Source organism: Cyprinodon tularosa, unplaced genomic scaffold (genome assembly GCF_016077235.1).
Source record: "Cyprinodon tularosa strain WSP-4 unplaced genomic scaffold, ASM1607723v1 ctg181, whole genome shotgun sequence".
Taxonomy (NCBI): domain Eukaryota; kingdom Metazoa; phylum Chordata; class Actinopteri; order Cyprinodontiformes; family Cyprinodontidae; genus Cyprinodon; species Cyprinodon tularosa.
The window spans coordinates 382,576-406,614 of NW_024038614.1; the positions used below are offsets into that span (position 1 = coordinate 382,576).

The window sequence follows — 24,039 nt, forward strand, 5'->3', positions numbered from 1 at the left end:
TGTATGTATGTATGTATGTATGTATGTATGTATGTATGTATGTATGTATGTATGTATGTATGTATGTATGTATGCTTTTCTTAATTTAACAAGGTAGCTTATATCTCATTGAGATAAAAAAATAAATAAATGAAATCCCTCTTTTGGGAGAGACCTGGCCATTTTTTATAACATGTCGTTGAATACAGAGTTTAGGGGTTAAAAGTAGTCCAATTTTTTTTATTTCTTTTTGATTTTATGAAACACATCTTTCACTTGTTTTTTTTTTATGAATTTCTTCAGTGAGATAATAAAATGTATTTTGTGAAAGGGCTGCAGATTGTTTTATTGCCTCCATACAATATACAGTTTACCCTCGAGATGTAGCTGATATGAAGATATTGTTCTATAGTGATTTTTATTTGCCCATGCTTTAAACAGTCAGTGATACTCAGGTTGTAAAAGTAGATCTACTTAGAATGAACTGCTTCTATTTTATTAAAGTTGTGACATATTTATTTGTGACCTAAATATCAGTCTTTGCTGTATGGAGCTTGTTACTTTATGTTGCTATTTAAACCCAGTCTAACTGTAATATACAGTTACAATTAATGAATTATATATATATATATATATATATATATATATATATATATATATATATATATATATATATATATATTGTCATTTTTCATGAATAAAATAAAACGAACTTGGTTCTTTAAAGTATGGTCAAATCTACATTTAATGACATTTATCTTATTTTTTAAACATGAGGTTAGCTGAAGGTTTTCAAGTGACAATTAGAGGAAGTTTTTGTTGTTCTTTCTATTACTGTGACTCTCGCGCACAATAATACACAGCTGTGTCCTCAGTTTTTAGCTGGTTCATTTGGAGATAAATTTTACTACTGGAGTCGTCTCTAGAGATGATGAATCTTCCTTGGACTGACTGAGAGTAATGTATTGGAGAACTGGATGGGCCTATATATGCGATCCATTCCAGTCCTTTTCCAGGAGCCTGTCTGATCCAGGCCATGTAGTAGCTACTTAATATGAATCCAGAGGTTGTACAGCTCAGTTTGTGGGAGTCTCCTGGTCTTTTTAGCGCTGGTTCAGATTCTGTCAGAGTCTGACCATTAGCACCTAAAGCAACATAATCAGTAAGTTTGGCTTATGATAAGTGATGGTTTTAATGAGATTATATTTAGATTTTTTATTATGTTCTCACCCAAAAAGCAGATGATTAAAGCAAGCAGTGCTGATCTGAAGTCCATCATGGTCCAATATGCTTCTTGTTCTGTGACAACAGAAGAAGGAGCATAATTATGGCTGCATGTTACTATTGTTTTGCATTGACTCCTCCTGCCTGTGAGGGAAGGAGGGAAATAAGATCTAGATTTCAAAATGTGTACAGTTATTAGGATAATGGAAAAACACAAAAAAGAACCAAAAGAAAATGACCTGATTTGGACATTAAAATAAAAAGAGACAATCTTACATATACAGTAGAGATTGTTTCAAGCCATATTTAATTAAAATTAACATTGTGAGTGACCTCAAAGATTAATTGTCACTTCTGTAGGAGTTGGTTTAAAGACTTTCTTTATAGAATGATAAAAGGAAAAGTCTTTTATTGTACTTTACCTTCACAAGAAATGACTCCTCTTAAACTCAACCATTTCAGGTATTTTTCATATTTACAGTGAGATTTTGAAAAAGGTTAATTTCCCCTTGAAGCACTACTCAGTCACTCATTCTGCTGCCAGCACTGCCACCAACTGGTGAAAGAGAAAAATATCCTCTGTAGGGTTTTGCTTAGTTTCTTCACCTCATTAGACCTGTCACTCTCTGGCACAGGAATACAAAGCAGAGTCATTTTGCCTTAAGCTCGGCTTTCTCAGATACACCAGACTGCTGCTGTTATCTCTGCTGATTTCTACAAACTTTAGTATGTGTGATGGGTTATAGTGAATGTAGTCCAGTCACGTTTTATTTTATTTCCTTGTTACCAAATTTGGGGAATTTGAATATTTCACATATGACATAACATGATTTGTTCCGTTCCCAAATAACTCAAATATGCATAAACAATTTTTTTCATCTTAATGAAGGCTGTAAAACTTGTTAACAATAGTCATAGATTATTAATAATAAAAGAATCAATATTAATTTAAATATTAAGAAGCAAAGATTTGTATGATGTTGTGTAGGAATATTCTTGAAAAATTTTGGAAATATATGATATTCTTATTAATAATAAACAAGTTCCAGATAAAAATGTATATCTTCAGAATACATTGGAAATATTTTCTAATTATTTGTAACAAAATATTTTGGCAAAGCAGCTAATATATAATAATCATAATTAGTGTTGCACCGATACCGCTTCCAGTATCAGGCAGGGCCCTGATCCAGCACTAAAATGGGGACAAATACCAACAAATAGGGCACCGATACCATTTTGAGAGCCAAAAGTCTATTCAGCTATTGTCACCCATTCCAGGGAGGCAACAAAAGTTTCTATTGGATTTACTTTGTGTTAGTCTTTTTCCTGCTTCACAAAGGTAGGCAGCAGCTTGACAAAGCCATGATGGCAATTATTTAACATCCAAGTAGTTTGCAGTTCTTTCATATACACACACATCAATTTCAAACAGATGGTATCAGTATCGGCAATACTTCACAGCCAGGTATCAAGTATCTGTATCAGGGCCAAAAAATGGCATTTGCATTAACTATAATCATATTACAAAAACTAAAATCAATATATATATATATTTTATACAGTTCCATCCATATGTACACATGGATACTGAAGATGTGCTGTTTGCCTTAGACTGCTGTAAGTCAAGATGATTAACAAATTAGTCCTAACTTATGATGATTAACTTGTCCCCATTAAGTAAAAGAACCTTTTTTTTGTAAAGTTTTAAGGATGAATTAAATATGTAGTTCCATTTGTTCTCTTATAAATTAATTTCTTGACATTGCAACACGCTTTTAATACTGAATGATGATAAATTCATTTAGACCTTTTTTGTTAATACTGGGTTTGTTATTGTCTTTCAGTATCAGTGTTTTAGTGCAGTCTTGGGATCCTTGAGGTTTTTGTACAGCATCTTAACCAACATCAGTCACTGTGTCTCTCGAGCACAGTAATAAACAGCAGAATCTTCTGTTCTCAGGCTGTTCATCTGCAGATACACCTGCTGTTTGCTGTTGTCTCTGGAGATGGTGAACCGGCCTTGGAATGCTTGAGAGTAGTAGATGTTTGAGCTGTCATAAATACCAGCTACCCATTCAGGTCCTTTCCCAGGAGCCTGTCTGACCCAGTGTATTGTGTAGCTGCTAAATGTGAATCCAGAGGCTGTGCAGGTCAGCATATGAGAGTCTCCAGGATTTTTAACCACTGACTCAGATTCTTTCAGAGTCTGAGCTTCAACACCTGTGAAGCAAGAAAGCAAAAGTATATCTGTTATTAAAAGATTGTTTCTAAAACACAGATACATGTTTTGCCAGCAGTTTCTCACCCATAAAACAAAGGACAAAAATAAACAGCCCTGATCTGCTCTCCATCATGTTCTAATGTATCCCTTCTTCTCTGACAGACTTTTGGTTCCTCTACTTATAATGAAATGTATTTAGTTTTGCATCGACTCCTCCTGCCATTGGGAGAGGAAACTAAACAGACTCTTTATTAGTTTAACTCTTCTCAAATGTCAGCATTTAATCAAATAACATTTAATTATTCTATTTAAATTGTGTTATATTCAATTATATTTGTAAACTGAGTTATGTTGTTGAAGCTCACAAACCATTTTATTATTTATTTTACATGCAAGTTCTTTTACAGTAATTTATTTTCAAGACCATGGTTAATTAATGGGGGGGAAGCTTTGCCAAAGTCTATTTAAACAGAAACGTTTTAAAAGCAACCATTTGGGCTGAATGGAAATAGTAATTAGAATCTACAAAAACTTTACTAAGGCATGCTTAGAGTTTAGCTAACAGCTTTAAAGATGAATATATATCCATGGTTTAATCATGTTGAGCACAGTGGATAGTCAGATACTTTGGCTATAAACTGAAAAATAAAGGACATAATAAACAGAAACTAAGATCTTTAAAGATGAGGAGGCTGTAGACATGTACAGTATAATTAAATGAAAGTAGATTACATCTCAAAAAAGGCAGATTTAATTTTCAAGCATTTTAGAGGCAAAATATTAAAACTGATATTCTTAGGTTTTCTAGAAGTAATTCAGTATCTCCTATTACAAATGCTTTTAAAAAAATCCACAAATAAAGCAAAAACACTTCTTTTTCAAAGGCACCATTACAGTCTCTACTTAGTCATTGTAGTGCTCATACAGATGTAGCTGTTCTTAAACTAGTCTTAAACATCTGTTCAAACATTAAAAAAGAATATACATGTTATTTTTCTAATTTTGATTTTCAAATCAATCTAATAATGATCAAAAACTGTTAATAATAAGAAGAAAGCCAAACCACAGACTTCTGTCAAAGAGAGCAACAGGTCATGCTGATGTTCTGAGTGTTACTCTTTTAATGGTTAGCCTTCATTTTCTATTTATTAGGAATGATAAGATTTGCATATTTGATAGTTTGATTTTACATAATAGATATTATTAGGTAATTAAATTGCTTTCTTCCTTCATAATGTTCTACATTCATTGAAATGTATGAAGAATTAATTTTTTTGTGTGACTTAGTTGTAGTGTTGTATATTTACAAGACGGGGTCAGTCTTTTGAATAATCATGGTAGATCTTAACTAAAACACAAATGTTTAGATGAGATAAAGAACCCTTATAAAGAACCCTTATTTATACTCAAAGTAAATTTCAAATTAAATCCCTTCCTACACTTTATTTGGTCCTACAGATCTTGCTCTATTGTAATTTTGTTAACTTGTTTTGCACATGCTACTGGTCAGAGATGCTTCAGTTGTAATAGTAAATATACTTCGAATGAACCACTTCTTTTCTATTAAAATTTAGATATTTCTTTTACTGCAGTTGTGAACTAAATATTATTATCTCCTGCATAAAGCTTTGCTAGATGATGTAATTAAATCTTAATCTTTCTGTATTTCAAAATGACATTATCTTATTTTTCATAATTTATGACATTCCAAATCTATATTTATTGCTTGAAGTTTTTTTTCAGTGTTTTTGCCACTGTGGTCTTTATCTAAAATATAACCAGGATCAGGTTAGCTGAAGGTTTCTAGAGGAAATGGCAAGTACTGTAGAGGAAGTTTTTGTATAAGCCTCCTGCTCCTTTCTATCACTGTGCCCTTCGAGCACAGTAATACACAGCTGTGTCCTCAGTTTTCAGCTGGTTCATTTGGAGATAAATTTTACTACTGGAGTCGTCTCTAGAGATGATGAATCTTCCTTGGACTGACTGAGAGTAATATATTGGAGAACTGTATGTGCCTATATATGCGATCCATTCTAGTCCTTTCCCAGGAGCCTGTCTGATCCAGGCCATGTAGTAGCTACTTAATGTGAATCCAGAGGCTGTACAGCTCAGTTTGTGGGAATCTCCTGGTCTTTTTAGTGCTGGTTCAGATTCTACCAGAGTCTGACCATCAACACCTAAAGCAACAGAGTCAGAACATTTAGTTTATATTAGGTGATGGTTTTCATGGTTTTCAATTATATTTAGTTCTGTAAGTATTTTCTCACCCAAAAAGCAGATAATTAAACCAAGCAGTGCTGATCTGAAGTCCATCATGGTCCAATATGCTTCTTGTTCTGTGACAACAGAAGGAGCATAATTATGGCTGCATGTCACTGTTTTGCATTGACTCCTCCTGCCTGAGAGGGAAGGAGGGAAATAAACATGAACTTTAGTGATTGATGTTATTGCATCCATTTTTTCTTATATTTTGGGTTGATCTTCATTTCCTTAAAATCTAGATGTGGAAATCTGAAAATTATAATGCTAATATGAAAAAATTCAAAAAATGACCTGATTTGCAAATTACAGAGATTAAGATGAATAAGAGACAAACTGACTAATAGATACTGTTCTTACAAGCCATGTTTAATCAAAATAAACATTGTGAATGAAATCAAGAGTTAATTCTCACATTGTAGTAAGTAGTTGGTATATTTACCTTGTAGAATGTTAAAAGGAGAAGCCTTTTATTGCACTCCACTATTGTCTTGACTGCCAAATGTGTCGAGACACACATTTGACAATGTGTGGTATATATATATATATATATATATATATATATATATATATATATATATATATATATATATATACCACACATTTGACAATGTGTGGTATATATATATATATATATATATATATATATATATATATATATATATATATATATATATATATATATATATATATATATATATATATATATATATATATATATATATATATATATATATATGTGAAACAAATGGTTTGTTGCATATTTGCACTATTGGGCATCAAAGGGTTAAAGGAGGATAGCATTAGATCTGCAGAGACAAATATTGTGTTTTATCCGATTGCCTGCATATTTTTTTACTCTTGCTCCACCCTTTCACTGAATTACAGGATCTGACCAGGAGGTAACACCTCTCCTTAGATCTTAATGTCCACAAATCATGACAGAATATTTTAGTACAAATATTGATGTTTAAAAAGGATTTACAGGACCAGCCAAGGGCCCATCAAGGACAGTGTGGAATTTTTGAATGGCTACTACTGTATTTTGCAAATACTCCAAAACCAAAAAACATGATACAAAAGGCTAGAACCAAAACAGCTGACTCCAACGACCCATGAAAAGGCATGAGGGGGGGTCATTGATTTGCATCTGGCTTAGAATAGGAGGATGGGCCTCCAGGTACTTAAAAACATCACTGCTCCTACTACAGGTTACTATAATGTTTTGCTCATTTAGACACATCTGGAACATGAAACAAATATGAGAGAAAGAAAGAAACAATTTTGAAAAACGTTAATTTCCCTTTGAAGCACTGCTCAGTCACTCATTCTGCTGCCAGCACTGCCACCATCTGGTGGAAGAGCAAAATATCCTCTGTAGGGATTTGTTTAGTTTCTTCACCTCCTTAGAACTGTCCCTCTCTGGCACAGTAGAGTAATACACAGCAGAGTCCTCTGGCCTTAAGTTGGGCTTTATCAGATACACCAGGCTGCTGCTGCTATCTGTGCTGATTCCTACAAACTTTGAAAAGCTCCTAAATTACATTTGCATCATAATAAAGCTCTCCCATCCATCCCAGTAACAGTGTTTCGCACAGTGTTTCGCACAGTGTAACACACAGTAACACACGGTGTATGCCCGGCTTTAATGTTCCCAAATGTTATCTTATCCAGTGCATGTTAAAGAAATTATACAACTGGGATACTTTTTATTTGTTATGGTAAGATGTTTTAACTGGTTGACAGAGTTGTATTGCGTTGCACTGTGCAAACATCATGTTTCATAATTGTATCTTTTTGTCAAACTATATCTATGATTCAAGAAAAATGATTCACAAAGAATATTAGTATAATTATACACTCTATATCAACATATACTTGATAATTGTGTTTTAGAGAATTCTTAGCGTTCGAAGAATTCTTCTGAAATAATTAAAGGTTTTTTGTAAAGCTCTGCTGACAGGTCAGATATTGTAGAAACACAAATAATTTTTGAAAGGAAAGCTACACTGTTAAGTGTTTAATCAAGAAAAACACTAGATGAATTTTGAATCAATTGTTGCATATTTAAACTCAATTAATTAATTATCTTTGAAAAGATAATATTCACAAAAACACATTTCTGATAAAAGATTTGCTTTATCCATTGTATCATTTAACTTTTAGCAAATTTAACCATGTCAATATTATTTTGATTTAAAGTTCCAGTTAACTTCACTGGCACTAGTATCTGTGGTAATACTTTAGATTTGATTGCTTCTTTCAAACACATAGGGCCGGATTTATCAAGATCCAATTTTGCCTGCAGTAATTTGCGCTCGCAAACTGGAATTTTGCACGAGGGGCTGAACCACGGTTTGCAGGTGATTTAACAAGAGTGATTGCGTATCTGGTGGCAGGTGCAAAACTGTTGGAGAAGCCCTATTTAAATGATGGTTTTGCGCGTTTTTTGGTTTGCGGCAAAGTAGTTTGTAGTTTGTACGAACTAGTGCATTAAGAAATTTAATTTCTTACAGTGACACCCCCACCCCCTCCAAAAAAAAAAAAAAAAAAAAAAATATATATATATATATATATATATATATATATATATATATATATATATATATATATATATATATATATATATATATATATATATATATATTTATAAGCTATATATATATATGAATTTCTACTTCACTGCAGTAAAAAAAAAACACAAAAAAACATATGTTTTGTATTGGCCTGTAGAAAAATGCACATACCAAATGGCTCACAGGAAGTGACTGTGGATGAGATTACTGCGCGTACGCATCCCCGCAGCATTGGCATGTTGCTCCACAGGCGCAGTGGGGAGGTCGGGGTTCTCCGGTAGGGCGTCAGGGCGACATGGCATTTAGAACGTCGGACAGCACTTCTGAAAAACGAGATTGGGAGATCCCAGCTCTCGCTGCAACCATACGCTGAAATGACCCAGATGCAAAAAAGTGCAATGTTGCAAGGAGTTTTGTAATATCCTCCTTGTGGCTGGCTCCAAATCCATTCGGAGTTCCCCCAACAGCTCCAAAATGTCAATGCTGGATAAACGATATGTTTTGATGATCGTTTCCTCGTTCATTCCAAAAATATTCTCACGGAGTGAAAAAATGCATTCTCTGCGTCTCCTTGCTTCATTTCGATGTCTCCTTCTTGCACTGCCATGTGTGCGCAATTACACATACAGACCATTTGCACCTTCTTTTGAAACATGTTAAATATAGAGTCAGATACCGTTAGCAAAATTGCTTTCAGCTTTGATAAATCACTTTGCGAGTGCTAAATTAATGTATTTACATGTTCTCCTCCCACAAGACGCACTTTTGCGTGTAAACGCCCCATATTGCATATTCATTGCAGAAAAAGTACTAAATGGATAAGAGGTGCTATTTAGCACGTTTTAAAGACCAAATCCTTTTAGCACGCTGTTGATAGACCAGTTTGTACATTTTTTAGTGTGCGTAGTAAAATAGCTCACGTTTTTATACACGCAAACCTTTGATAGATCCAGCCCATAGTGTGTTATGGCTGTTGGATTGCACATCAGCTGTTATCAGAGAGATCTGACCGTGGCAGCCCACTGCTTGGAAGCAACATTTGGAATCTGGGCATGCCTTGCACCTGCAGATTTCCAGTTGGACCAGTCTTCATCAATCCTGCTGATCTCCCAGCCCAGGATTTTTCTGCATGGAGTTTGTATGTTCTCCCTGAGCATGTGTGGGTTCTCTCTGGGTACTCCGGCTTCCTCCCTCAGTTAAAAAAGAACAAAACATGACTGTTAAGTTAATTGGCTTCTCTAAATTCTCCTTAGGTATGAGTGTGTGTGGGAATGGTTGTTTATCCTGTTTGCCTGTGTTGCCCTTGGATGGATTGGCAACCTGTCCAGGCTGTACCTCACCTCTCGTAGTTAGTGTCACGGAAAATGGATGGACAGAATATTTTTGAGATTTAGTTATAACAGGTGCAGATTTTAAATTTCTCTTTTTGTTGACTTATTGATATGTTTGACATATCCTTCGTTCAACTTTGTAAATAAACTCTGCTGCATTCAGACCGGATGGTCCACAGCGAATGCGGATTCTGATAGAATTTCTATACAAACCATGCAAAGCGGTGAAGCAGTCCATGGTCAATCTCATGTGGTCAGAGCTCATTTCTAACAAAATGATCATGTCTAATCACAATTTAAATTTAACCAAAGTATTCCATTCCAACTTTGTTTATTAAAGCTTAAAGGGATAGTTCGGGATTTTTGACATGAATCTGTATGGCATCCCCATCACCAGTGTCATGCAATCACACTGACTTACCCCTGGCAGCATCCTGTGAGCAGAGTTCTCGTCCAGCTTTGGTCAAGCCGAAAGTAGTCCGGCAGGTTTGCTAGACCCAGCGAAATAAAACGTTTCTCTTCCCAAAACATTATGTGTTCAAAAGAGTGATATTTTTGCATCCCAAAAACATTGTAGTGGAAAAAGTCACACGTCGTTATCACTTGGTCCTATTTTCTCTCTGTCATGAGTCACTGTTTGTGTGGAGGACCCAGACGCAGAGACCAGTAGGCAGAGGTGAATTAAGACTGTTTATTCAGGTTCACAGGTCCAGAAGCAGGAATCAGAGTCCAACTGAAAAATACAAACGAACCTGAACCAAGGAGACATCAGGGATTAACCAAACCAGAAGCCAGGGAGAGACGAGGAACACAGACAGAAGTTTAGAAGGGATGTTTGACGAGGATCCAGCAAACAGGAACTGAACAGGGAGGGCTTTTAAAGGGGACAGAGACAGAGAGAGAGCTGACGAGGAAATTGGCAGCAGGTGCTTGGCAGGACAGAGAAACAGAGGAAGGGAGGACACAAGAGGGCAGCAGAGGACAACAAATGGATAACAGGAACAATCAGACCAGGACCATGACAGTACCCCCCACCTAAGGGCGGATCCCAGACGCCCTAAAATGTCCAGAAACTAAAAACAACCCACCCAGGGTGGGCGGAGGGGGAACCAGGCACAAAAACAGAACAGAGTCCAAAAATCAAAACAACCCACCCAGGGTGGGCGAGGGCAACAAAAAGTCTCTGGAGGCCGGCCGTGGGGCCGGAGCTGAGAGAGAAGCTCTGGAGGCCGGCCGTGGGGCCGGAGCTGAGAGAGAAGCTCTGGAGGCCGGCCGTGGGGCCGGGGCTGAGAGAGACGCTCTGGAGGCCGGCCGTGGGGCCGGAGCTGAGAGAGACGCTCTGGAGGCCGGCCGTGGGGCCGGAGCTGAGAGAGACGCTCTGGAGGCCGGCCGTGGGGTCGGGGCTGAGAGAGACGCTCTGGAGGCCGGCGTCTCCAATGCAGCAGAAACCTAGGAGGAGGACGGCGCCTCCGCAGGATGCGCCGAGGAGGACGCCGCCCCCGCTTCAGCAGGATGCGCCGGGGAGGACGCCGCCCCCGCTTCAGCAGGATGCGCCGGGGAGGACGCCGCCTCCGCTTCTGTTGCTCTGCAACAGGCTCAGAGGGAGCCGTCGACTGCGGCTCAGGAACAGGATCAGACGGGGCCGCCCACTGCGGCTCAGGAACAGGATCAGACGGGGCCGCCCACTGCGGCTCAGGAACAGGATCAGACGGGGCCGCCCACTGCGGCTCAGGAACAGGTTCAGACGGGGCCGCCTACTGCGGCTCAGGAACAGGATCTGGCTCGGACGGGGCTGCCCACTGCGGCTCAGGAACAGGATCAGGCTCGGACGGGGCCGCCCACTGCGGCTCAGGAACAGCCTCCGAAGGGGCCGCCCACTGCGGCACAGGAACCACCATGGAGGGGGACTTGAAGGCTTGGGGCGCCCGCTTAGGGGCCTTGGAGGCTTGGAGCCCCCGCCGAGGGGCTCTTGGAGCTGATGGCGGTGGCAGGAACAAAAAAAAATCTTCTCTCTCCCCATAAAAAAAGCTCCACAGGTCAGACTCCTGTATATGGGGAGGGCTGAGGAGTTCACATGCCTGGTTCTCTGCTGGGTCCATGTTGTGGCTGGATCCTTCTGTCATGAGTCACTGTTTGTGTGGAGGACCCAGACGCAGAGACCAGTAGGCAGAGGTGAATTAAGACTGTTTATTCAGGTTCACAGGTCCAGAAGCAGGAATCAGAGTCCAACTGAAAAATACAAACGAACCTGAACCAAGGAGACATCAGGGATTAACCAAACCAGAAGCCAGGGAGAGACGAGGAACACAGACAGAAGTTTAGAAGGGATGTTTGACGAGGATCCAGCAAACAGGAACTGAACAGGGAGGGCTTTTAAAGGGGACAGAGACAGAGAGAGAGCTGACGAGGAAATTGGCAGCAGGTGCTTGGCAGGACAGAGAAACAGAGGAAGGGAGGACACAAGAGGGCAGCAGAGGACAACAAATGGATAACAGGAACAATCAGACCAGGACCATGACACTCTCTGTTCGTATCAGTGCGCGCCGTCATTCTGACAGCGAGCTCAACTTTTCCAGCTCATTTCAGTGCTAACTTAGCAGCTGCGTTTACAAGCAACGCCACCGAGCTAGCTTTAGAGCTAACTTGAAACAAGTGCACCATGATTTGTCGGCCACCCTGGATATCGCAGCTCCAGCTGTGGCTCCTGCGGCTCCGGCTTCAGCTTCCATCACTTCTCTCGCGACACCATGACCTGACAGCTAGGGCCTACCTGTTTGATTCGCGATTGTTTACTACTGGGGAAGATGTCTGACTACGAGAGCGACGAGGAAAACATCGACTTCCACTTAGAGCCGAAGGGATATCTTTATGAACCTGAGTACACTGACGATGAACTTCGACAAATGGAGATAGATCAGGCAGAAAGAGAGAGGGTGGACAGAGAAGTGATGGAAGCTGCCAGGGGTAAGTCAGTGTGATTGCATGACACTGGTGATGGGGATGCCATACAGATTCATGTCAAAAATCCCGAACTATCCCTTTAAATAAAAATTTATTAAAAACATACTAATTATTTCCACACACACACCCATACATATATACGGAGTCATTTTTCTAAACATTGCTTTACAGTCAAATTCCTGAATTGCATAATACAGTAGTAGCCATTCAAAATTTCCCCACTTACCTTGATGGGCCCTTTTTCAAACATCAATCTTTGTACAAAAATTTTCTTTCTGTCATGATTTGTGGACATTAAGATCAAAAGAGAAGCAACATCTCCTCGTCAGACGCTGTAATGCAGTGAAAGGCTGGACTCAAAGTAGACTCCAAGGAGAAGGAGGGGTCACTCCTGTGGTGGAGATATTTGCTGGGAGTTCCAGGGAAGTGGGCTGCCATTCGGTCGGCATTTGACTGGGAAGGGCTATTTTGAATGACTGCTACAGTATATATAAAAAACAAAAAAATGAGTCTCGTTCCTGACTTTTTCTCTAAATATTTCTTTTTACTCTTTCTGCAACATTAGAACCAAAACAGTGTTACATATGTAGCACTCCCCTCAGTAACCATAGAGATGAGGGCAGGGCTTTTGGGTTCTTCTAATATATAAATCTCCAACTATACTTAAACCTGATTAACTTAAACCCCTGTTTAGAGTTTTTCAGGTAAATGAACAATGGTTTTCATACTGATGGCTTTGAGGATATTCCAATTTGACTTCCAGTTACAATATTTCAAAACAATGTCTAATGGATATATGATGACCAATATTTTGAGAAAATTATTGCAAATATAGTGAGTGTCCATTTCTGAAGCTACAGAAAAAGGTTTTGTCTTTATAAAGTATATATTCTGAGGAGCCCCTTGTGGCACATTTGTGTTATAAGGGTTTGTAAATGAAGAAGTTTTTGTTCAGCTTCACAGCTGCTTTTGTCACTGTGGTTCTCTGGCACAGTAATAGACAGCTGTGTCTTCAGGCTGCATATTATCTCCATTAAGTGTTACTATATTTTTGGAGGAGTCAACGTTGACAGTAAACTTGTTTTTTAATGAATTTTTTACATCTGTGTCTCTGCTGATCCACTCCAGTCCTTTCCCTGCAGGCTGTCTGATCCAATGTGTCCAGTAGCTATTGACTGAATAAGACACCTGACAGGTGATGGTCAAACCTTCACCAGGCTTCATAGTCACAGAGGCTGGCTGGTTTAGCTGTTCACATGTTACATCTGAAAGAACAAAGAATGAATGCATTATAATCTAACAAAATAAGAAAGAAAGAAATGTTTACTGTAACAGATTAAAAATACCTACATGATACAGCCATTGAAAAAAGCAGCAGCAGAGACAACATGGTTGGAGGTCTGGTAGGGATGATATCTGATGCTCCTTCGAAATCGTGTTTACATATGACCAGGAAACCCCATAATTTACATACAGCCCCCCAAGAAGGAGGAGATAGTGCAAACTAGTTTTTAATAATTGAATATTATTAAATTATTTAGAAATTATTTATTCATTGCAGAAAAATTTGTATAAAATGTGTTTTCTTTCCTCTTAGAGAACATAGCATAGATAGCATCAGGAAAACTGTGAAGAAACTAACAACAAAAATGATCTGCATGATAGTTTATAATGATATTTTTTCCTTTTTTAATTCTTTTTTTATTAAGTACAACACTTTGATTTGTCTTACCACTGAAGTATTTCACATAGATAAACTTGCCTTGCCTTAGATAAGGTTACGAGCAGTTTACTATCCATTTAATACTGTATATTTACACATTTCTAATCTATTTACCAAAGCTTGAACGACACTGTGCACATTTGGACGTATCTGAAACATAAGATAAATATGAGAGGATGAAAATTAGTTTCTTAAGAAACAGTGGTTATACAGTGATTATGTAGGCTTACAGTTCAGAATTCTTGTTTATCTGAATAAACACAAATATCTCTTATTAAATATTATTTATTTTCATCACTAGTTATAGTAGAAAAGCTTTCTCAAGCAGTTTGTAATGAATTTTGGAAACAATACATGAGCCCCTGGTCTAAAGCACCACCTAGCTTGGAAAACCTTTTCAACGACTTACTTTTACTTATTATTTAGGTAGCACACACATCAAAACCATGATCTTATTTTATTCCTACCCTTATGTTATTTTGGGGGAGTGATTGACTAGTGTTTAGAGGATTGCTCTTGAATCCCTGGAGGTTCTGAGTTCAAGCCCCACTCCCAAGGAGTGCGACTCTGGGTCCCTGAGCAAGAACCTTAACCCCACACTGCTCCCCTGGCACAGTTCTGTATAGATGTATAGTGTCATTAATATTTTAAACACTTTTATTTCAAATTAGTCCTCATTGTATGATCCTAAAGAGAGTACTTCATTGTTATTCTTCAGGTGTGTATTTCTGGCATTTTGTGTTAAAAAGGTGGCAACATGAGCCTGTATTACAGTACTATTGTAAATGAAGAGCGACTGGTTCTACATAACACTGCTTTAATGTATACTTTTATGCTGCCCCTTTACAAAGACAAATTTTGTTGCATAAAAAAGTGATCACAATTACACTTCTGAAATGCAATTTAGAATTTAATTGAAGAAAGAATTATATCATTCATAGAACTGTGGTTAAACAGATAAGTGTTTGTTCTTGCTGGAGGTTTTTGTACAGCTGGTGAATCAGCTTCACTCACTGTGTCTCTCGAGCACAATAATAAACAGCAGAATCTTTAGTCTTCAGATTGTTCATCTGCAGATACACCTGCTGTTTGCTGTTGTCTCTGGAAATGGTAAACCGACCTTGGACTGACTGATAATAAAATTTATTATCACTGTCATATTCAATATTAGCAACCCATTCCAGTCGTTTCCCAGGAGATGCAGAACAAGAGATGCTTCTTGTTCTGTGACAACAGAGGAAGGGGCATAATTATGGCTACATATTACTATTACTATTGTTTTGCATCGACTCCTCCTGCTGATTTGGATGAGGGGGGGGGGGTGGAGTTGGGGGTTGCAAAATGCCAGAAAGAAACTCAGTCTGAATAAAAAGCAGGGAGGAGATAAACTCATTTAGACACATATGAAACATTAAACAAATATGAGAGAAAGACTATAATTTTTAAAAAGGTTCATTGCTCCTTGAAGCACTACTCAGTCAATCATTCTACTGCCAGCACTGCCACCATCTGGTGGAGGAGAAAATCTCCTCTGAAGGGTTTAGCTTAGTTTCCTCACCACCTTAAGCTGAGGTTTCTCAGATACACCAGATCATTGCTGTTATTACTGCTGATTTCTACAAGCTTTGAAAAGCACCTAAATAGTGCTTTACATTTGCATCATAATAAAGATATTCAATCCATCCATGTAATGGATGGATTGAATATCTAGTATATGTTAAAGACAGTATAAAACTGGGACTCTTTATTTGTTAAGGTAAGTTTTTATTGAGTTTCAACGCATAGCACTAATTGTGTTCATATCAGTGTTTAACCATTTTATTTCTCTATGACACTAGTAACTCATGAAGATTCAAGATTGGATCATTCTGATGTAAATTGAATTCCAGTAAAAGGATGGTCATTTTATTTCAAAAAGAATATTTGTACAATTATATACTGTACAGCATATTACTATTGGTATTTTATTATTCTGTTATATGGACATTTTGAAGATTTGTTCATCAAAATAAACATATCACACAGAATTTCCAACCAAATTATAATCTGAAAAAAGTATGTATTTAAAAAATAATAAAAAAAAAACATCAATTATTCTGTGGGAAGTTGCCTATCACTGGTAGTGGACGGCACAGAGTCATGCACAAACACACTCACTCCTAAGGACGATTTCGAGAAGCCAATTAACCTAACAGTCTTGTTTTTGGACTGTGAGAGGAAGCAGGAGTACCTGGAGAGAACCCACCCATGCACGGGTAGAAAATACAAACTTCATGCAGAGAGACCATGGAGCTGGGAAGGAACATCGGACCCTATTGATGTAAGACTAATCAGAATTTCTTTTAAAGTTTTTATTTAAAAAATCCAAAAACTTTCATAATTTTTCTCATACACACCAATACATATGTATGGAGTGAGTTTTCTAAACATTACATTGGTCACATTCCTAAACAGTGAAATATATTAAAAACCAAAAAAAATATTTTTCACCTTCTACACTTTTTTTATGAATATTTTTTAACTGTTTTTGCAACAGTAGCATCAATAGAGTGGTACAAAGGAAGCCATTATGACAGTCAAAATGAAAGTTCTCCTTTGATCATTTTCAATAAAGCTGAGGTTTTTGTACAGCTGCTGAATAGACTTCAGTCACTGTGTCTGTCGAGCACAATAATAAACAGCAGAATCTTCTGTTCTCAGGCTGTTCATCTGCAGATACACCTGTTGTTTGCTGTTGTCTCTGGAGATGGTAAACCGGCCTTGGACTGACTGAGAGTTGTGTGTGCTACGAGCAAGATTACTGATCCCAGCAAGCCATTCCAGTCCCTTCGCAGGAGCCTGTCTGATCCAAGCCATGTAATAGTCACTGAATGTGAATCCAGAGGCTGTACAGGTCAGTTGGTGAGACTCTCCTGGTCTTTTAACCACTGGTTCAGATTCTCTCAGAGTCTGACAATAAACTTCTGTGAAGGAAACAAATCAGTAAGGATAGTTCTTGTTAGAAAACAGTTTCACAAAAACAAACTGAATTTTTGTGATTATTTTCTCACCTGCAAAGCAAAAGATATAAAATAGCAGTCCTGATCTGTGGTCCATATTTTTCAGAGTGATTATTGTTATCTGCCAGCTTGTCACAGACACATGAACACAGCTAGGTCTATTTAAGCTTTGGATTGACTCCACCTTTAAGGGAGGGTGGACTATAAAAAATCAGATATAAGGATGATTCATTTTATATGGTTTGACATCTTTCTTTCCTGGACGAGTTTATTTTACTTCTCTATCTAATACGTTTATAGCATATCATAGAAATTATCAATCAAGCAGATAGAATTACATTAATCATTTGGTGCTTTATTGAGTAAAATATGGCAGCTTGTGTGGTACATGGAGCCATCCATTGATTTAATTATGTCAGATTAATCAAATGCACAGTTTGAATATCATGTGAACATACATCTGTGTTATATCAGTCGCCATACGCTGTGTGATTCAAATGTTATAGAATGTGTAAGACTCTACAGGTCGGTTTTCCTAACAATTTAATTTCAAAAACAAAGTGTAGCAAAGTTACATTAGTGTATATAAAACAATAAACCATTTAACATTTTTGAATTTAAAAAGAACCTTCTAAACAAACAGAGACTGGACTCTGAGGAAGCATCATCTTTGGTGTTATTTCTTTTAAGATTCTGATGACCTCACAATGATTGATCTAAATGAAGCAAAGATCTGGGGACACAACCAGGGATGAAAAAAAAATAACGCAAGATTTTATTTCAAATACCTTTGAGAAGTTCTTAAGACTAACAAAGCAACAAAATTATTATAGATTTTTTTATAGAGTTCTTTGAATTTTAATTATTGCATAAACAGCTTATAACCTAAAGGTAAAGTTAATCTAGTTAACTTTACATTTAGCTAGTAGCATGTAAGTATGTACTGTATGTATGTATGTATATATGTATGTATGTACGTATATATGTATGTATGCATGTATGTACGTACGTATGTACGTGTATGTATGCAGTGTTGGGCAAGCTACTTGTCCAGTGTAGTGAGCTAAGCTATCAGTTACTCAACAATAAATGAAGCTTCACTACACAAAAGCTACCACCTAAAGAATTATAGCAAGCTAAGTTACACTAATGTGTTAAAAGTAGCTCAACTACATCAGAAGCTACTTAACATTGAACCAACCTAATATCATTTAAAAATGAGTCTGATGCACTGGTTAAAATATTTATTAAAGATCAGCCAATGACATAACACAGTGTTAACATTGCTTTATGATCAGCATATTAAAATAAAAACTAAAGTAATTACTAGTAGACAAACTAGTAAACAATCTGATGTTATTAGAACCAAATTAAAGGTACTGTGTAGTGTTCTACACACCGAGACATGGCTATGAGTTTGCATTCAATGGACATCTCTAGGGAAAACAAAACCCTACAAAAGGCATCTGATTTCTTTAGGGTCTCCCTTAGAGAAAACTTCTTCAGACCTCAATTAAACAGTTGATTCAAGTAACAAACAAAACTGTTTACAAAAGAAGGTGAAAAAATAAAGAAGCTAATTAAGAGATACATATATATTTATGTCTCACCATATAATTTAATTTCTACCTACATATTTATTCATTGTATTTATGGAGGCAATTATTTGAATGCTTATTTATTTATTTATTGAGCATTTATTTATTTATGTATTTATTTTATATACGGTAGAGCTGTTCCTCCATAAAAAATCTTATCTGTGCAGAGCCTAAAAACAGATTTATGTAATTATCCTGTCAGGTAAACTAGGCCATGAAAATACAATATCAAAGTTTCACTACTGCTCTCTAATTAGAGTATCTTAGTGACACATAGATATGGGAGAATTATCCTGCCATAATGCAAGAGCACATAACCACATAGAGAAAAGAATTTCATCTTCTTGCTCTCAAAACTTATAATGCTCACACTCAAAACATGCGCTCTCTCTCAAATATTTTCTCTTCTTTCTCAAATCTTTGTTTCTTCTCTCAGATTTAATGCTTCTCCTCTCGCTTGCCTCCTTCTCTTCGCGCACAAACCGCGCTCTGCTACGCTCGCAAACCCGTAGGCTCTGCTTGCGGATTTGTTTTGCTCAGTTGGATCGTTGCCTAGCAACCTTTCCAGCCAATAGAACGACAGACTCGGAAAGGGTGCGCTTGTTTAACCCTACGGAGTGTGCCTGTGCTACTACGCCACTTATAAGAGCGTCAGCTGAAACTGCTTTTTACAGTAGCTTGTGGCTGATTGTTGTTTCAAAATAGAAAACCTGGTTTCATTTCTTAGTTATGCCCTGGATTTTGTAGCGTTTGTGGACGCTACGTGGCTACTTGATCAAAACAATAACGTCGCTACAGGAAAGTTACTTGATAAATAAAGCAGCGACGCTACGGTCAAGCTACTGGAAAATGCAGTTTTGCACTAATAGCTTCGCTACATGTAGCGGCGCTACTGCCCATCACTGTATGTATGTATTTCAAGAGAGACCTGGCCATTTATGATAACATTTTGTTGAATAGATAAATAAAGGGTTTAGGGGTTAAAAGCAGTCAGATTTATTTTTATTTATTTATTTATTTATGAAACACATCTTTCACCTGTTTTTTTTTCTGAATTTCTTCAGTAATATAATAAACTGTTTTTTTTAAAGGGATCCAGTTAGTTTTATTGGCTCCATACAATATACAGTTTACCCCATAAATGTAGCTGTTCCTGTGGATTTAGGCATTTTAAACACTTTTGAAAACAAAAACTATTACTTTCTGTCTGCAGTAGCACTGTTACAGCCTTACACTGGTGGGCTAGAGGGAGTTATATTTGGCACTGTTTCCACTTTGAGGTTCTGTATTTCTTTTTAGTCTGCAAAGTAGCAAAGATCCAGTTATAAATAATGATACCCAATAGGCCTGCCACAATGGTGATCATACTAGAGATGATGTAAACAAGGTAATCTAGGTTCATGATTTAAGCCTAAATAGTCAAACAGATTATTTCTATAGTTAAAAATCAAGTCAGTTATTTAAATAAGACCCTTGGAAATCCCTAAACTTGAGCATTAGGGTTTGTGCCATTTCAGATTTACTTTTCAGGGTGCAAATATAATATTTTTTCTGCGAGAGAGTTTATTTGATATATATAAAACCTTTTACATTAAGGAGCTTAAACATACAATAAATTGAAATAATGTTTGACTTTAAGTTGTGTGATAATTGTTAAAAAATGAATCCACTGTTTCTATTGTTCATTACCAGAGAGGGATACGGAACAATTGATCATCAGATTATTTCCTCATTGTTGGATGCTGCACCCGTCAAACTATCAAGCTGTCTTCCTGCTGTTATTGAAGTAAATTTATTTTTTATCCAGGTTCAATATTATCAGAATTGTTCTTTCGTTTCTTTTATTAGTTGCTCTGTAAATAATTTTTCTATCACTGAAGCTTTGCAGTCTGCTGTTTTTCGTTTTTACTGTTGGGTAAATTAGATTGTTGTTAAAATGAAATACTGTATTAAAGGGAGGTAAAAACTGGACCTTAAGATCACACCTTTTGCTATCTTAAGAAGTCTGGCGCTCTTTAAGCATTTTTAGAGCCATAGAAATGACTCCTCTTAAACTCAACCATTTCTCACATTTCAGGTATTTTTCATATTTACAGTGAAGGGTACTGTTAGTATAAACTACCTTCTCACATCAGGATAACATTGGAGTCATTGTTGTTTATAATGTTTGGAAGATTAAAAAAAATTACTTCTACATTCATTGAAATTTATGAAAAATTTGTTTTGTTTGTGATTTAGTAGTAGTGTTTTATATTCACATTGTGGGGTCTGGGCTTTCAATAATTTTCGCAGATCTGACCTAGAACACATAGAAACAGCTTACCTGAAAGATTAAGATTAATATGCATATATATATATATATATATATATAGCCATAGAAATTACTCCTCTTAAACTTAAACATTTCTCACATTTAAGGTATTTTTCATATTTACAATGAGATTTTGAAAAACGTTAATTTCCCCTTGAAGCACTATGTAGTCACTCATTCTGCTGCCAGCACTGTCACCAACTGGTGAAAGAGAAAGATATCCTCTGTCAGGTTTTGTATAGTTTCTTCACCTTATTAGACCTGTCACTCTCTGGCACAGCAATACACAGCAGAGCCATCTGGCCTTAAAGGAATAGTATACCCAAAACATGATTAGCCTTCATTTTCTACTCACCCCCATGCTGAACAACACTCTGGAGTACTTTTTTGATATCTCAAATGTATCTGGAGATCTGGGAGGCTTCTTGCTGTCTGCTGACATTCAAATAATGGAGGTCTATGGTCCCCGAGGCAGAAAGGTCCATAAAAGTCCACAAAAAACATGTCAATATTCCTCCATACTGCTCGTCCAATGTATTCCAAGTGTCCTGAGTAGGTAGCGTCCATAATTTACTCGAAACGAAGTCATTTAGAATGTTTTTAGAGCATAAACAGTAGTGTATAGGATTTCCTAAAAGCGCGTTCACGAGTCTACGGAAACCGCGGCAGACCAAACCAGACGAAAGTGCGCATTCAAAAAAGTACTCCAGAGTGTTGTTCAGCATGGGGGTGAGTAAAAAATGAAGGCTGATCATGTTTTGGGTGTACTATTCCTTTAAGCTGGGCTTTCTCAGATACACCAGACTGCTGCTGTTATCTCTAGTGATTTCTACAATCTTGAGTATGTGTAATGGGTAAAAGTGAATGTAGTTTAAAGCCAAGTCAAGCCTCCTGACTTAAAAAAGCACTATATAAGTACAGACCAGTAACTATAAAAAACACAGTTTTTAGCTCCTTCATCAGTCACAACGTTTCAGTTTATTTCCTTTTTACCAAATTTGGGCAATTTGAAAATTTCACATATGAAATAACATGATTTGTTCTGTTCACAATTAACTCAAATATGCATAAACATTTTTTTAATCTTAATGAAGGCTGTAAAAATTGTTAATAAGTAATAGATTATTAATAAAAAAAAGACTCAATATTAATTTAAATATTAAGAAGCAAAGATTTGAATGATGTTGTGTAGGAAAATTCTTGAAACATTTTTCGAAATCTATGATATTCTTATTAATAATAAACAAGTTCCAGATAGAAATGTATATATTCAGAACACATTGGGAATAATTTCTAATTATTTGTAACAAAATATTTTGTGCAAAGCAGTTAATATATAATAATAATTAGTGTTGCACCGATACCGCTTCCAGTATCAGGCAGGGCCCTGATCCAGCACTAAAATGGTGGCATCAGTATCGACGAACACCAACAATTAGAGCACCGATACTATTTTGCGAGCCAAAAGTCTATTCTGCTATTGTCACCCATTCCAGGTATGCAACAAAATTTTTTCCTGGATTAACTTTGTATTAGTCTTTTTCCTGCTTCATAGGCAGCAGCTTGACAAAGCCATGATGGCAATTATTTAACATCCAAGTATTTTGCAGTTCTTCATATATACACACACACACACATCAATTTCAAACAGATGGTATCAGTATCGGCAATACTGCACAGCCAGGTATCAAGTATCTGTATCGGGGCCAAAAAATGGCATTGGCACTAATGATAATCATATTACACAAACTAAAATCAAAATATATTTTTTTCATACAGTTCTTTCCTGTAATGATGGGTCTCTGTGATTAAACCCACATGCAGAACACCACAGTTATTATTTAACAGTTTATTAAGATGAACACACACAGAGTAAGCGTTTGCACTGATTCTGGTACTGGTCCGGGACTTGGTTTCACAGAGCAATCTGCAGAGAGGGATTGTTTGATTAGCCAGGTAGCAGTGATGTTTTGACAGAGTCCTGATTCTGATTTGTACCTGATGAGGTTCAGACTTTTTGGGTGGAGAGAGGGAACCGGTTGGGTCCAGAGACTGTGGATTCAGCAGAGAGCTCAGCAGCGGCAGAGCTTTGCTTCAGGCTAGCGAGGTTCAGACCTTGAGTTGTTCTCCTAGTTCTCTCCTGAGAACTAACTGGGAGATTCAGACTGAGGATCTTCAGGTTTGGCTTCTCTGGGCAGGCAGGCAGGTTTCCAAACATGAGCTCCTCCAGAGCTACAGACTTCAGTCGGGTTTTCCTATGAGCAGAGAAGACAGAGACTGGTTAGGATAAGGTTACTCTCTAGAGCAGACAGAGATTCTTAATTCAAGCTGAGGCTCAGGTTCCGCTAACCAAAACTGGTCAACACTCCGGCGCTGAAGAGAAGTCAAGCCGCTTCTTATATAGTTGGTCTCCTAATCAGGTGAATCAGCCTCAGGTGTGTAGGTGGCTTCAGCTCAGGAGACCCAGGGCGCTCTCTGCTGGAGAAAGGTGGCAGATCTCCAGATCCCAACATTTCCATATGTACACATGGATACTGAAGATGTGCGGTTTGCCTTAGACTGCTGCAAGTCACGATGATGAACAGATTAGTCCTAACTTATGATGATTAACTTGTCCCCATTGAATAAAAGAACAATTTTTTGTAAAGTTTTAAGGATAAATTAAATATGTAGTTCCATTGGTTTCCTCACAAATTAATTTCTTGACATTGCAACATGCTTTTAATACTGAATGATGATTAATTCATAACACCTTTTTTGTAAATACTTGGTTTTTTATTGTCTTTCAGTATCAGTGTTTTAGTGCAGTCTTGGGATCCTTGAGGTTTTTGTACAGCATCTTAACCAACATCAG

At 37.2% G+C, this 24,039-nt stretch overlaps 1 gene segment (V, D, J or C); it reads right to left on the reverse strand.

Annotated features, from left to right (window-relative positions):
* Positions 1–3,115: 3,115 nt before the first annotated feature.
* Positions 3,116–3,560, reverse strand: LOC119781711. The segment is given in 2 exon segments: positions 3,116–3,426; positions 3,512–3,560. Coding segments are annotated over 2 exon segments (360 nt in total).
* Positions 3,561–24,039: the final 20,479 nt, after the last annotated feature.